Genomic DNA, 13,823 nt, shown 5'->3' with positions numbered 1-13,823 from the left:
CGGATCCCCCAAGAGGGTGCCGCGAAAATTTTGTAATGATGTTTATAAATATAAGCACAGAACCAACTTTAAAAAATAATAATTGATGATCTGATTTTATTAATATGGTACAACTGTTCAGTAATGGCAAATGTGTTCTGAACATGTTAATTTTCTTCATACTGAAGTAAGATGGCTAACAAATATTTATAAAACAATCTTAACATCAATTACATATTATACAAACATGTGATAAAGTGTTTTTAATAATAAATTAGTTACAATTAAAACTGTTCTTGGTGGGGTGCCGCCAAATTTTGTTTAAAATTTTAGGGTGTCATCAATAATAAAAGTTTGCGAACCACTGGTCTAGATGTACAGCGTAGAAATTCAAGGCGGATGCATAACCCACAAGATAGTATTTTGTTACCAAATCATTAATCTAAAATAAAACATTTTAGCAACAAACGTAAAGAAGCATAGACAAGGTAAATTAATCAATGTGTTTGCTTACTTTTTATAAGTTTACAAGCCGGTTCTACTTTATTTTTATTATTATTATTAAAGTTCCAACCTTGGTACAATTTATTTATTTATAGTCGTGAATCTGCACAGCTAAAAAAATCAACTTTCTTTATTTTATAGTCTTTTATGGTTATTACTGTAATAACAAATTCCCCACATAATTCAATCGGCGATATATCTTTAATAAAAACAGTGTTTAGTTGTTTTTTGTGTCTAATTACGCCACAGGCGAATTTTTATTTATTTGATCGTCAATTAAAATTTAATGTTGTTATTAAATAAATGCATATTAGCTGACGAAATATAAAGCTTTTACGCATTCTTCTTTCTGTCGGAAACAGAACTACTTATTAATCCACTTAAAAAAATTGTGACGTAGTAGAATATTGCAATTTGCAGTTTATCGTCATCCAGTTTGGTACGGCAATCCAGTTTTTGCATTTGTTTTTAATTATGGATGTAGAAGTGGGATGGGACATTGGTATAAATGCTTCGCTAGGAAAGCAACTGGCATATTTTGAATTAGTCCGCACCTGTAAAGTTGGACCTATTCCTGTATAGTTTCTCGTTAAGTGTAAGTTTCATTTTTGTTTGTGTTGTTCTCAATATGTTTTGTTGTTACACCTATGCCTTTCACTTTTTCAAAGTTTTTGTCACTTACTTACTTAAGCTGTCACTTTCGTTGGTTACTTTGTAAATATAGAACTGAAATATTAATAACAATTTATAAGATATAACATCTTCTTTTTGGAAACTTGAACTACTTTAGGTAGCCACAATTTAAATCCACAGCTCTATATATTTGCGTCAGTAGATAACAAACATACGAAATAAATAGCTGTGCATTAACAACTACAAGTAGTTGATAATATTTACTGTTTTGTTTGTACCATAACAACTACTTTTAACGTTCCATATACATATAGGTGGGTATTTCATAATATGCACACAGTACATGCAAAATACAGTAATTTATGGGTTACAAACATTTTTAATAGCTTTTTTAATATATCTTCTTCTTTACGATGTCTACTAAAACCTAATTTATTTTGTCGACATTGTCTGTATTCCATATTTTAGTATCATTATTATTATTAATAAGTGTTGTTGCACCATATTTTACCCAAGGTAAGACTGTTGTGCCCATGTTTATTCTCTAGATTTAGATTCACTTTAAATATAAATTAATATAACATTAAAAAGTTTTCTGTTACCATTTCCTTACTGAACTCCAAGATGGAACACGAACTTGTAAACTACAGTGGGTGGAAAATTCTAAAGAACACTGACTTATATTATGTATTGCAGACGAGTTGTGTTGAATAAGAAATATAACAATCCATTTCACAATGAAAATTGCAATTGTTGGTGCCGGACCTGCAGGTTTGTGTGCAGGGAGGCACTGTCTTAAAGAGAACTTTTCAGTAGACACTTTCGAACAAACTGGACTGATTGGAGGAACCTGGAACTACGTTGCTTGTACAGGTTACGATGAGGATGGAATTCCGGTTCATTCCTCAATGTACAAAGATTTAAAGTGAGTAGAATTGTAGTAAATATAAAGTATAATTTGCTTCTATGTACAGGGCAAACTTACCCAAACAACTCATGTCTTACGAAGATCTTCCATACAAAGTTTACCAAGAATCCTACATATCGCAGGAACAAGTTTTAGACTATATTAAGACTTATTCCAAAAAATTTCGTCTTGAAGACCATGTCAAAGTACGATTTCGGTAGACGAATTTATGACAATAAAGTCTGGTTGTTGCAGTTCTTCAAACGAGTTGTTAATGTTGAACCTCAAGGTAATACCTGGTTGATCGAATTCGAAGATGTCAGAAATAATCGCAGAGAGGTTCAGTTTTATGATGCGGTTATGATCTGTAATGGACATTACAAGGATGCGATTATACCAGAAATATCCGGAATTTGTAGTTTTCAAGGGGATATTAGTCATAGTTGTCATTATCGAACACACGAAATCTACAAGGGTAAAAGAGTTTTAATTATAGGTGCAGGTACTTCGGGTTGTGACATATCTGGCAAAATTTCATCCGTAGCAGATAAAGTAACAACAAACTTTCTTATATATAAAATTCTAACACAAGTTTGTTTAGGTTTACGTGAGTTGTAAATCAAAACCCTTTTTTCCCCTTCCTGATTCTGCATGTGAAAAACCTCTAGTAAAAGAAATAGATGGAAACACAGCCGTTTTTACAGACGGTACAAGTGCAAAAATCGACGCTATCCTTTATTGCACAGGATACAGATATAGCTTTCCTTTTTTATCCAAAAAGTGTGGCGTTAATGTTACGGACAAGAACGTTCACCCTCTATACAAACAAATCATTAGCATAGAACATCCGACCCTAGCGTTTATTGGAGTACCACTACTGACGTGCTATTTTCCTCTTTTTGACATACAGGTAAGAACTGATTTTTTTTCCACTTTTTGTATATTCTGTCTCAGGTTCGTTTTTTCTTGTCAACCCTCAATGGACACTACAAATTACCATCTAAAGAAGAAATGTTGCAACGACTTAACCATCCAGTTGCCAGCAAGCCGTCCAGACCTTTAACTAAATATCACGTTCTTGGCGAAGCCACAGCTGATTATTTCGAAAAATTAGCCACTGAGGCGAACATTAAAAGAATACCACCCGTTATATCGAAGTTATTTATATACGTGATGATGAGGCGATGTGTAAATGAAAGGTTCAGAATTATTGACGACGAACGTTGGGAAAAATTATAAAATGTGTAAACTTAAATATTTATTAGATTATTTATAAGCAAGAATAAGTGAAGGGTTGCTTGTTTTCTAGAACCTAACTTTACTATAATGAAATTCCTTTTCCTTGACTTCTTTGCTTGAAGGTGGTACTAGAGAGTGGCGAAACATGTTAAGCTTGGTGTTTACTAAAAATGTGGCATCGATGGAGTTTAAAAAAATTCTGGTGTCCCGATTTTCGATCGATTTTTATGAAATTTTTTGTGTATGTTTGGTAGATCTGAGAATAGGTCGTACACCATTTTTTATATCTCTAAGTGATAAGGGTGGCCCACCCAAAAAATGTTTGTTTATTTTTTGGCCAACATTTTTTATTTTTATTTTTTTAAGATTTGGGATCAAAAAATACATATAACCCTAAATTTGTCTGCAATTTTTCGATTTTTTCATTTTTCGACTTTTCGACTTCTGAACTTTTCGAGTTATAGATTTTTCGATTTTTCAACATTTTGATTCTTCAAATTCCCGATTTCTCCATTTTTCGATGTTTCGGTTTTTCAATATTCCCATGACTCGATTTTTCGTCTTTTCGGCTTTTCGATTTTTCAAATTTTCAATTTTCGTAATTTCGAATTTTCGGTTTATCCATTTTTTGAATTTTTGATTTGTCGATTTTCGAATATTTTTAATTTCGATTTTTCGATTGTGGAGTTTTCGATTTTTCGACTTACGATGTTTCCTTTTTCTATATTTCGATTCGTGGATTTTTCAATTCTTCGAGATATCGATTTTTCGAATTTTTGATTTTTGGATTTTTATATTTGTCGGTTTTACTATTTTCCGCCATTTCAGTTTTACGGCTTTTTAATTTCCTGATTTTTGAAGTTATCAATTTCCTTAATTTTTCAGATTTTCGATTTCTAGATTTTTATTTTTGTCGGTTTTTCTATTCTCCGAAGTTTCAGTTTTGCGGATTTTCAACTTTTTGATTTTTCAGTTCTTCGATTGTTCAAATTTTCTAGTTTTAAATGTTGTCGATCTTGAATGTTTCAGTTTTTGGTGTTCCTAAATTTTCGATTTTTCGGTTAATCAATTTTTCGATTTTTTCATTTTTCGACTTTTCGAGTTATAGATTTTTCGATTTTTCGACATTTTGATTCTTCAATTTCTCGATTTCTCCATTTTACGATGTTTCGGTTTTCCATTTCTCGCTATCTGTGTTTCGATGTCTCAGTTTTGGGATTTTTCAGTTTTTCGATTCTTCAAATTTGTGATTTTTTAATTTTTTGATTTCTAAAATGTTCGATTTTTCGATTTCTCGATTCCTAGTTTTTTGAATTTTCAATTTTCCAACTTTTTAATTTCTCGTTTTTTAAATTTTACGTTTTTCGATTTATTTTTTTTATATTTTTAATATGACTTTCAGTTTTCGACTTTTAAATTTTTTCATTGCTCCACTTCTCGGTTTTTCAATGTTTAAAATTTTTCTATTTCTCGATTTTTCAAGATTTCAATTTTTCAACTTTTCAACACTTTGTATTTTTTTCATTTCTGGTTTTTTCAATTGTTTGATATTTTAATTTTAGATTTCTCAACGTCTCAACTTATTGATTTCTCGATTTCTCGATCTTTTGACGTTTCGATTTCTCGATGTTTCAGTTTTTCAATATTCCCATGACTCGGTTTTTCGTCTTTTTGGCTTTTCGATTTTTCAAAATTTCAATTTTCGTAATTTCGAATTTTCGGTTTATCCATTTTTTGAATTTTTGATTTTTTGATTTTCGAATATTTTTAATTTCGATTTTTCGATTTTGGAGTTTTCGATTTTTCGACTTACGATATTTCTTTTTTCTATATTTCGTTTCCTGGATTTTTCGATTCTTCCAAATATCGATTTTTCGAATTTTTGATTTTTGGATTTTAATTTTTGTAGGTTTTACTATTTTCCGAAATTTCAATTTTACGGCTTTTAAATTTCTCGATTTTTCAAGTTTTCAATTTCCTTAATTTTTCAGATTTTCGATTTCTAGATTTTTATTTTTGTCGGTTTTTCTATTGTCCGAAGTTTCAGTTTTGCAACTTTTCGATTTTTCGATTTCTCGATTCCTCGTTTTTTGAATTTTCAGTTTTCCGATTTTTCAATTTCTCGTTTTTAGAAATTTTACGTTTTTCGATTTATTTTTTTTTATATTTTAATATGAATTTGAGTTTTCGATTTTTAAATTTTTTCATTTCTCCACTTCGCGGTTTTTCAATGATTAAAATTTTTCTATTTCTCGATTTTTCAAGATTTCAATTTCTCAACTTTTCAACACTTGGGATTTTTTCCATTTCTTGTTTTTTCAGTTGCTTGATATTTTAATTTTAGATTTCCCAACGTCTTAACTTATTGAATTCCATGACTCGATTTTTCGTCTTTTCGGCTTTTCGATTTTTCAAATTTTCAATTTTCGTAATTTCGAATTTTCGGTTTATCCATTATTTGAATTTTTGATTTTTGGATTTTCGAATATTTTTATTTTCGATTTTTCGATTTTGGAGTTTTCGATTTTTCGACTTACGATATCTCTTTTTTCTATATTTCGATTCCTGGATTTTTCGATTCTTCCAAATATCGATTTTTCGAATTTTTGATTTTTGCATTTTTATATTTGTAGGTTTTACTATTTTCCGCAATTTCAGTTTTACGGCTTTTTAATTTTCCGATTTTTCAAGTTTTCAATTTCCTTAATTTTTCAGATTTTCGATTTCTAGATTTTTATTTTTGTCAGTTTTTCTATTGTCCGAAGTTTCAGTCTTGCGACTTTTCAACTTTTTGATTTTTTAGTTTTTCCATTGTTCAAGTTTTCAATTTTTAAATTTTTTAGATCTTGAATGTTTCAGTTTTTGGTGTTCCTAAATTTTCGATTTTTCGATTTTTTCATTTTTCGACTTTTCGACTTCTGGACTTTTCGAGTTATAGATTTTTCGATTTTTCGACATTTTGATTCTTCAATTTCTCGATTTCTCCATTTTTCGATGTTTCGGTTTTCTACTTCTCGATATCTGTGTTTCGATGTCTCAGTTTTGGAATTTTTCAGTTTGTCGATTCTTCAAATTTTTGATTTTTTAATTTTTTCGTTTCTAAAATTTTCGATTTTTCGATTTCTCGTTTTTTAAATTTTACGTTTTTCCATTTATTTTTTTTATATTTTAATATGACTTTCAGTTTTTGACTTTTAAATTTTTTCATTTCTCCACTTCTCGGTTTTTTAATGTTTAAAATTTTTCTATTTCTCGATTTCTCAAGATTTTAATTTTTCAACTTTTAAACACTTTGGATTTTTTCCATTTCTGGTTTTTTCAATTGTTTGATATTTTAATTGTAGATTTCCCAACGTCTTAACTTATTGAATCCTATGACTCGATTTTTCGTCTTTTCGGCTTTTCGATTTTTCAAATTTTCAATTTTCGTAATTTCGAATTTTCGTTTTGTCCATTTTTTGAATTTTTGATTTTTCGATTCTCGAATATTTTTAATTTCGATTTTTCGATTTTAGAGTTTTCGATTTTCCGACTTACGATATTTCGTTTTTTCAATGTTTCGATTCCTGGATTTTTCGATTTTTGATTTTTGGATTTTTGTATTTGTTGGTTTTACTATTTTCCGTAATTTCAGTTTTCGGCTTTTTAATTTTTCGATTTTTCTTTTTTTTTTTAATCTTGACTGTTTCAGTTTTCGGTGTTCCTAAATTTTCAAATTTTCGATATTTTGATTTTTCCAATTCTCGATTTCTCGAGTTTTCGATATTTGGGTTTCTGGACTTCTCGATATCTCAGTTATTCGATGTCCTAGTTTTGGAATTTTTCAGTTTTTTCACTCTTCAATTTATCTTCGATTTTCAATTTTTCTGTCTCGATTTATCGACTGATCAATTTTTAAATATTTGAGTTTCCGGATTTTTCAATCTGATATTTTAATTTTTTGGTTTCTTAAATTTTAGATTTTTGTTTCTCAATTTCTCGATTTCTCGTTTTTTGAATTTTCATTCTTTAGATTTTTCACTTTTTCGTTTTTTAAATTTTACATTTTTCGATTTTACAATTTTTAATATTCCAATATGTATTTTAGTTTTTAAATTTTTTGATTTCTCTACTTCGCGATTTTTCAATATTTAAAATTTGTCTGTTTCTCAATTTTTCAAGTTTTTAATTTCTGATTTATTCAGCACTTCAATTTTGGGAATGTTTTCATTTCTGCATTTTTTCTTTATTGCAATTTAAAATTTTTCAACTTCTCAACTTTTTGATTTCTCGATTTTTCAGTTTTTCAATACTCCCAACATTCGATTTCTCGATTTTCGTAATTTCGAATTTTAGATTTTTCCATTTTTCGAATTTTTGATTTTTCGATTTTCAAATATTTTAAATTTCCATTTGACTTTTCGATTTTCAATTTTTCCATTCTTCAGTTTCTATATTTCTCAATTATTTTACTCTTCGGTTTTTTGATTTCTCGAGTTTTCGATTTTCGATACTCCAATTTTCAATTTTTTTACTTTTCGATGTTTCGATTTTTGATTTTTCGAATTTTCAATTTTTCGATGTTTACATTCTTCAGTTTTTAGACTTTTCAATTTTTTTACTCTTCGATTCGAATTTTCAATTCCATTTTCTTTTACTTTTCGATTTTTTGATTTGTTAATTTCCGATTTTTTGACTTTTCCGAAGATTTTTTTATTTTTCGATTTTCGAAGTTGTTATTTACGCGACTGGTTTTTACTTTATACAGGTAAAAAATAAAAATCGCAAAATCAAATTTTATAATTTTGCAAAGAAACGGGATTTAATCGGTTTTACTTTAAGGTCGAAAGAAGTTGTGTCGAAATAATCTTCCACCAATTTTTCTCTTTTTCTTTTAATCATTTATTTTTCATTTCTATGCTTCTGTCATGAGCTTTGTTCACTATGTTCTACACACCGTGGAATATAAGGAAAGTATTAAAAGGTGCAAATATTATAGTGTCTTGATGGCTGTTGAATATAATCATTATCGTACGATAAATTTCTATGTATAATTTATAATTTATTTTAATTCATATTTATTTAATTTCTTATTTAATTACCAAAATATTCAATAGAAATAATTTATATGGCAAAACAACGTTTGCCGGGTCAGCTAGTATACATAGAGTTAAGATTTTATCGCCGTGAATCAGGGCGTCTAGTTGGCTTCCTCCTTTGCGAAAATGGAAAGAAGTGCGACTGTAAAGAGTCAACTTTCTTTCTGGGTTGTTAGTGTTATTATAATAACAAGTTTCAATGAAAATAACGTTTCGCTGTTTCTTGTGATTAATGCTGTCATAAACGAACTTGTAATTAAATGAAGTAAGAACTGCTATTTCAAACCTAAGGTGCGTCATCCAGTTGGAATAATGACGCAGTTATTGCAAATTACTTATAATTATATAGATTAATTACATAGAACGTCAATAGAAATGCGTGGATAGAACTATATACAACTAATTCTTTCTGGGTTAGTTTGAAACTGAGGCTTCATTTGACAAACTGCATTCACTTGCAGTAAGCAAGTATATATTTTTTTCTTTTTATTGGTCTGAACATAATATGTTATTTTTATTAAATTTGGAGTCTTTTGTTGTATTCGTTTTACAACATGAACTTTGTAAACAACATTAGAACAATTTAGTGTTCTTAGATATGAAAATTTTGCGTGTCGTTATTCGAACGAACAAATAAATTGTTCGTCATTTTATTTTTGTTTCTATCGTCTTATTGCAGAAAAGTTATATATACTGACGAACAGCTTATTAATTCTTCCCATCACATTTCAATGAAGGTTGCGATTATTGGGGCAGGCCCTGCAGGTTTGTGTGCAGGGAGGCACTGTCTTAAAGAAAACTTTCAGTTCGATATTATTGAACAAACTGGAAACATTGGAGGAACGTGGAACTATGTTCCTTCCACAGGCTGCGATGACAATGGGATTCCAGTTCATTCTTCTATGTACAAAAATTTAAAGTGAGTTTCTATTTCTATTCTATTATTTAGGTAATCTATCCATATTTAGGACAAATTTACCCAAAGAACTTATGGCTTTTGAAGATTTTACGTACCCGGAGTACCACGAATCCTACATATCGCAAGAACAAGTTTTAGATTACATTAATAGTTATTCCAAAAATTTTGGCCTTGAGGATCATATTATGGTTTTATTTTGTTATACGAGATTTTAAAGGTGGCACAGTCCTGCTTTTGCAGTTGTTCAAACGAGTTCTTAATGTTGAACCTCAAGACAACTTCTGGTTAATCGAATTCGAAGATGCCAGAAACAAGGAGAAAGAAGTTCGGTACTATGATGCAGTTATGATCTGTAATGGCCATTGTAGAGATGCTATAATACCAGAAATACCCGGAATTGGTAGTTTTCAAGGCAGTGTTAGTCACAGTTGTGATTATCGGACATTTGAAGCATACAAGGGTAAAAGAGTTTTAATTATAGGTGCAGGTACTTCGGGCTGTGATATATCTGACAAAATTTCATCTGTAGCAAATAACGTAATAACAAGCTTCTGTACATACCAAGTTTTGACTGATATTTCTTCAGGTCTATGTGAGTTATAAATCAGAACCCTTTTTTCCACTTCATGATTCTATATGCGAAAAACCTCTAGTAACAGAAATAGATGGAAACACAGCTTTGTTTCAAGATGGTACCAGCGTAGAAGTTGACGCTATCCTTTATTGCACAGGATACAACTTTAGTTTTCCTTTTTTGTCCAGCAAATGTGGCGTTAATGTTACGGACAATTACGTCCATCCTCTATACAAACAAGTAATCAACATAGAACATCCTACATTAGCCTTTATTGGAGTACCACTACTGACGTGCTATTTTTCTTTCTTTGACATACAGGTCTGAAAATTTTGTTCACTTTTTGTATAAGCTTTCTCAGGTTCGTTTTTTCTTGTCGACTCTCAATGGACACTACAAACTACCGCTGAAAAAAGAATTGTTAGAAGATCTTAACCACGCAGTCGCTAAAATGTCATCTAGATCTGTACGGAAATATCACGTTCTGCGTGAAGCAACAGGAGATTATTTCGAAGAATTGGCCACAGAGGCAAATATTAAAAGAATACCACCAGTTATAACAAAATTGCTCATGTATGTGAAGACGAATCGAAACATAGATGACAGGTTTAGAATTATCGATGACGAAAATTGGGAAAAGCTATAACCTTCGTTATTCACTAGTTTTTCTGATGAATGTGTATAGTTAAATATTATCCATTCACGATCTTTATATAGTAAATTAGGCTTTGATATTTTTTCTTTAAGTTGGATGATTTAGTTGTTTGTCTGTCAGTGGTCTGATTGACATTTGCTTTGAGCTGGATTACCACTTGTCTACTTTATTTATTAAATCAGAATTATTAGACGCAATTTTTTAATCAAGCAAACAAATGTTTTAATTTTGTCAGCATGGATAATTTGTTATTGTGAGAGATTCACAGATCATTGCGGCATTATTTAAAAAGAAAATGCCTAAAATAGTTTTACTGCAACAAAAAATTGCGATAAAAAGAGGTTTTTTGCAGTTTCGAAAAGACAGGCCCGATCTTTCTTTCGAAGAAGTGACTATGAGGGTCTCGAACATATTTTCTGTAATATAAAAATGCGCTGTACAATGTTTTTTAATTTTTTTTCTCATAGGTGGGAACATCAAGTGGGGCGAAAATTTTATCAACAGGGGACCAAAATTTAAAAACATCACTATCTGGCAAGCGAAAATCAACGGATTTATTTACAAATTATATGTTTCGGAAAGACCTGCAACGACAAATTTAGCAACTTAATGAAAAAAACGAATATTTCAGTGTAGATACTCTTTTGGCATATTCTAGGGAACAGTTGGAATTTAAAGTGGGGCGAACCACGTTATACAAAATTCTTAAGTCAATGGGTTATAAACACAGAGAAGTAAATGGTCGCAAAATTCTATGTGAACAGAAACATGTCGTTGCAGCCAAAATTACTATTTTGAGAACATATTTACAGTTTCTAAATTCTTGTGAAAATTTGACTTTCGTGTATTTGGATGAAACATGGATCTATCAAAATGGTTCGTCCATTCGTCGCTGGGTGCACGATACTGATCTGAAAAGCAATCCCACCAAAATTAAAAGTGAAGGATCAAGGTTTACTATTCTCCACGCGGGTTGTTCAACGGGGGTTCTTGGATGGTTGTAACAATTTTTTAAATTCAGAAAATAACGATAGAGACTATCATAAAACGATGGATGGGACAATTTTTCAAAATTGGGTGGTTAATCAGCTCATTCCTGCTTTGGCAAAGTTGAACCAAAAATGTGTGGTGGTTTTAGATAATGCACCGTATCATCCGGTTCAGTTGGAATAACCACCCAATTTTTCTAGTAAAAAATGTGAAATGCAGGAATGGTTCTTTAAACATAGCGCTGAATTTGTCAAAAAATTTTTGAAGAAACAGTTGTGGGATTTAATTAAACCCTTCAGAAACAATAGAAAAAAGATATTTGGTAGACGAGACATTAAGAGAAAGTGGCCATTAAGTTCTTAGATTACCTCGATACCACTGTCAAAATAATCCAATTGAAATGGCGTGGGGATTTTGTAAGAACTATTACAACAAGCATATAAATTCTCAACCTTCATTAAAAAATAGGGTCGAGAATTAATAGCTTGAGGCGCTTTCTAAATGTACTCCAAGCATGTGGCAAAATTTTTGTAAACATTGTGAAAAGCTTATTTTGGCAGATTGGGAAAAAATATGGAAAATCTTTCGTACGAATCTATACCTCATTTCATTATTTCGCTAGGTGAATCTGATTCAGAATCTGAATTTGAAAATGACGGTGATAATACAGATTTTCATAGCGAAATAATGGAAATGGAGTGAATTGTAGCTTGTCGGGGGGTGATATTTTTACGCATCTTTCGTTCTAAATTTACCAAGGTAGTATGTGAAAAACTACCTGACGCACAACAAAATAAGTATAATTTTAGTTAGATCATCCACGTTGTTACTTTGCACCAAATTTTAAACATTTTCATTTTTTTTTGTAACTCTTCATGGAGGTGGAGAAGGCGTATAGTAACGTTCTTATTAATATGGGTTTGGAAGCACTTAGTAAAAGCAAATAAAGAGCACTTACGTAAGTATTAGTAATACTATATAGATAAATCATTCAATTTAAGGCCGGAAAAATGTTTCAGAAGAGCTAAACCCATCAAAGCACTAGAGCAAGGTTGTTGTCTTTTACCAACCCTTTTAGTAATCTTATAAAAGTGAAAAAAGAAGTTGGAAGATATGGAAATAGGCTGTTCACAAAGGTCGAAATTTCCATTTCTAAGAAGAGTGGGCGAGCAGAACGAACTGATGATTGAGAATTAAAGATGGGATGCTAAATGTGGCATGCGACAATAGTCGTATGTAGAACCCCCATTCATATAAAAACAATGTTTAAGTGAAATTTTCGTGTTTGTTCCTTACATATGAAATAAACACTTACAAAAAGCCGAATAACTGTTTTAAATAGGGTACATTTTTATGCTTTCTAAGAAATGGATACCGTTAACTTGGTCATTGCTACTGGTAACGGAAAGCATCGGCAACAATGTTTATATTTCTGGCATATTTTTTAACCTTTAATTTAAAAAAACATAACCTAATGAAAGAAGTTCAGGGAATTTTTATTCTTCTGCATCGAATACCAACAAACTCACTAGATTTTCATGGCCAACCCTACTATATAAAGTTCGTGAACGGATAATATTTTTTGTTTAATTTCACAAAACAATTTAATTGCAAATAAAGTACTCTGCAATTTTTACGAATGTCTAAATTCTTGTTTTGTTGATATTCAAATGTTATAAAATATATCTATCGGAAATTACGGAATGTACATAATTATCAAAAAAGAAATAGATCACTTTTCTATATAGATAAACCCAACCACACTTTCTTCAAAAAATCGCCCATGTATGCTGGATGCTATCTCTATAATTTGTTACCTGACTACGTCAAAATAACCACACCTAATTTTTTATTTAAGAAACGAATACAATGTTTTCTATTAGAAAAAATTTTTTACTCCATTCAGGAATATGTAACGATGCTTACAACGAAACACAGAAACGAAATAAATGTTCCACTAATATTGTAGATATTTTCTTCCTCACTACATATATAGTGTTGTTATTATATTGTTCTTATTTTATTGTTTTCTTTATGTACGCCTATGTTTTAGTGTTGTAATTTTTCATTTCTATGTTATTATATTTGACTATGTAAAATTGACTCGCCAGATTATGTACAAAATGTATATATACTTGGTTCAAATAAATACATTTACATTTAACATTTACATGGTTTGTTTTTAAATTTCAGTTTTATATTTTTCGGACAAGATAAGATAAGGTGCTATAATTTTGCTGGACTGTTTTGTGTATGCATATACTATAAATAGTTCTTAGTTGTACTTTATTTATGAGATGTCGTGGTAGTGATTGCTGTGACCAGTTTGAAAAAGCGACGCAATT

At 30.4% G+C, this 13,823-nt stretch overlaps 2 protein-coding genes across 2 annotated transcripts; both read left to right on the top strand.

The window, feature by feature from the left end:
* Positions 1-1,678: 1,678 nt before the first annotated feature.
* Positions 1,679-3,263, top strand: LOC135124040 (senecionine N-oxygenase-like). Its single transcript, XM_064048899.1, has 6 exons — positions 1,679-1,755; positions 1,813-2,041; positions 2,091-2,229; positions 2,279-2,575; positions 2,625-2,933; positions 2,978-3,263. Exons 2-6 carry the CDS (start codon positions 1,854-1,856, stop codon positions 3,260-3,262), a joined length of 1,218 nt encoding a protein of 405 aa, XP_063904969.1. The 5' UTR covers positions 1,679-1,755; positions 1,813-1,853; the 3' UTR covers position 3,263.
* Positions 3,264-9,071: 5,808 nt separating this feature from the next.
* Positions 9,072-10,479, top strand: LOC135123899 (senecionine N-oxygenase-like). Its single transcript, XM_064048759.1, has 5 exons — positions 9,072-9,259; positions 9,309-9,409; positions 9,477-9,796; positions 9,846-10,112; positions 10,195-10,479. The coding sequence occupies exons 1-5, from the start codon at positions 9,072-9,074 to the stop codon at positions 10,477-10,479; spliced, it is 1,161 nt and encodes a 386-aa protein (XP_063904829.1).
* The last annotated feature ends 3,344 nt before the right edge of the window (positions 10,480-13,823 follow it).

Source organism: Zophobas morio, unplaced genomic scaffold, assembly GCF_036711695.1.
Source record: "Zophobas morio isolate AGI-343-1 ecotype UQ-CSIRO unplaced genomic scaffold, CSIRO_AGI_Zmor_V1 ptg000007l, whole genome shotgun sequence".
NCBI lineage: Eukaryota > Metazoa > Arthropoda > Insecta > Coleoptera > Tenebrionidae > Zophobas > Zophobas morio.
This window is presented reverse-complemented; position numbering and strand designations above follow the sequence as displayed.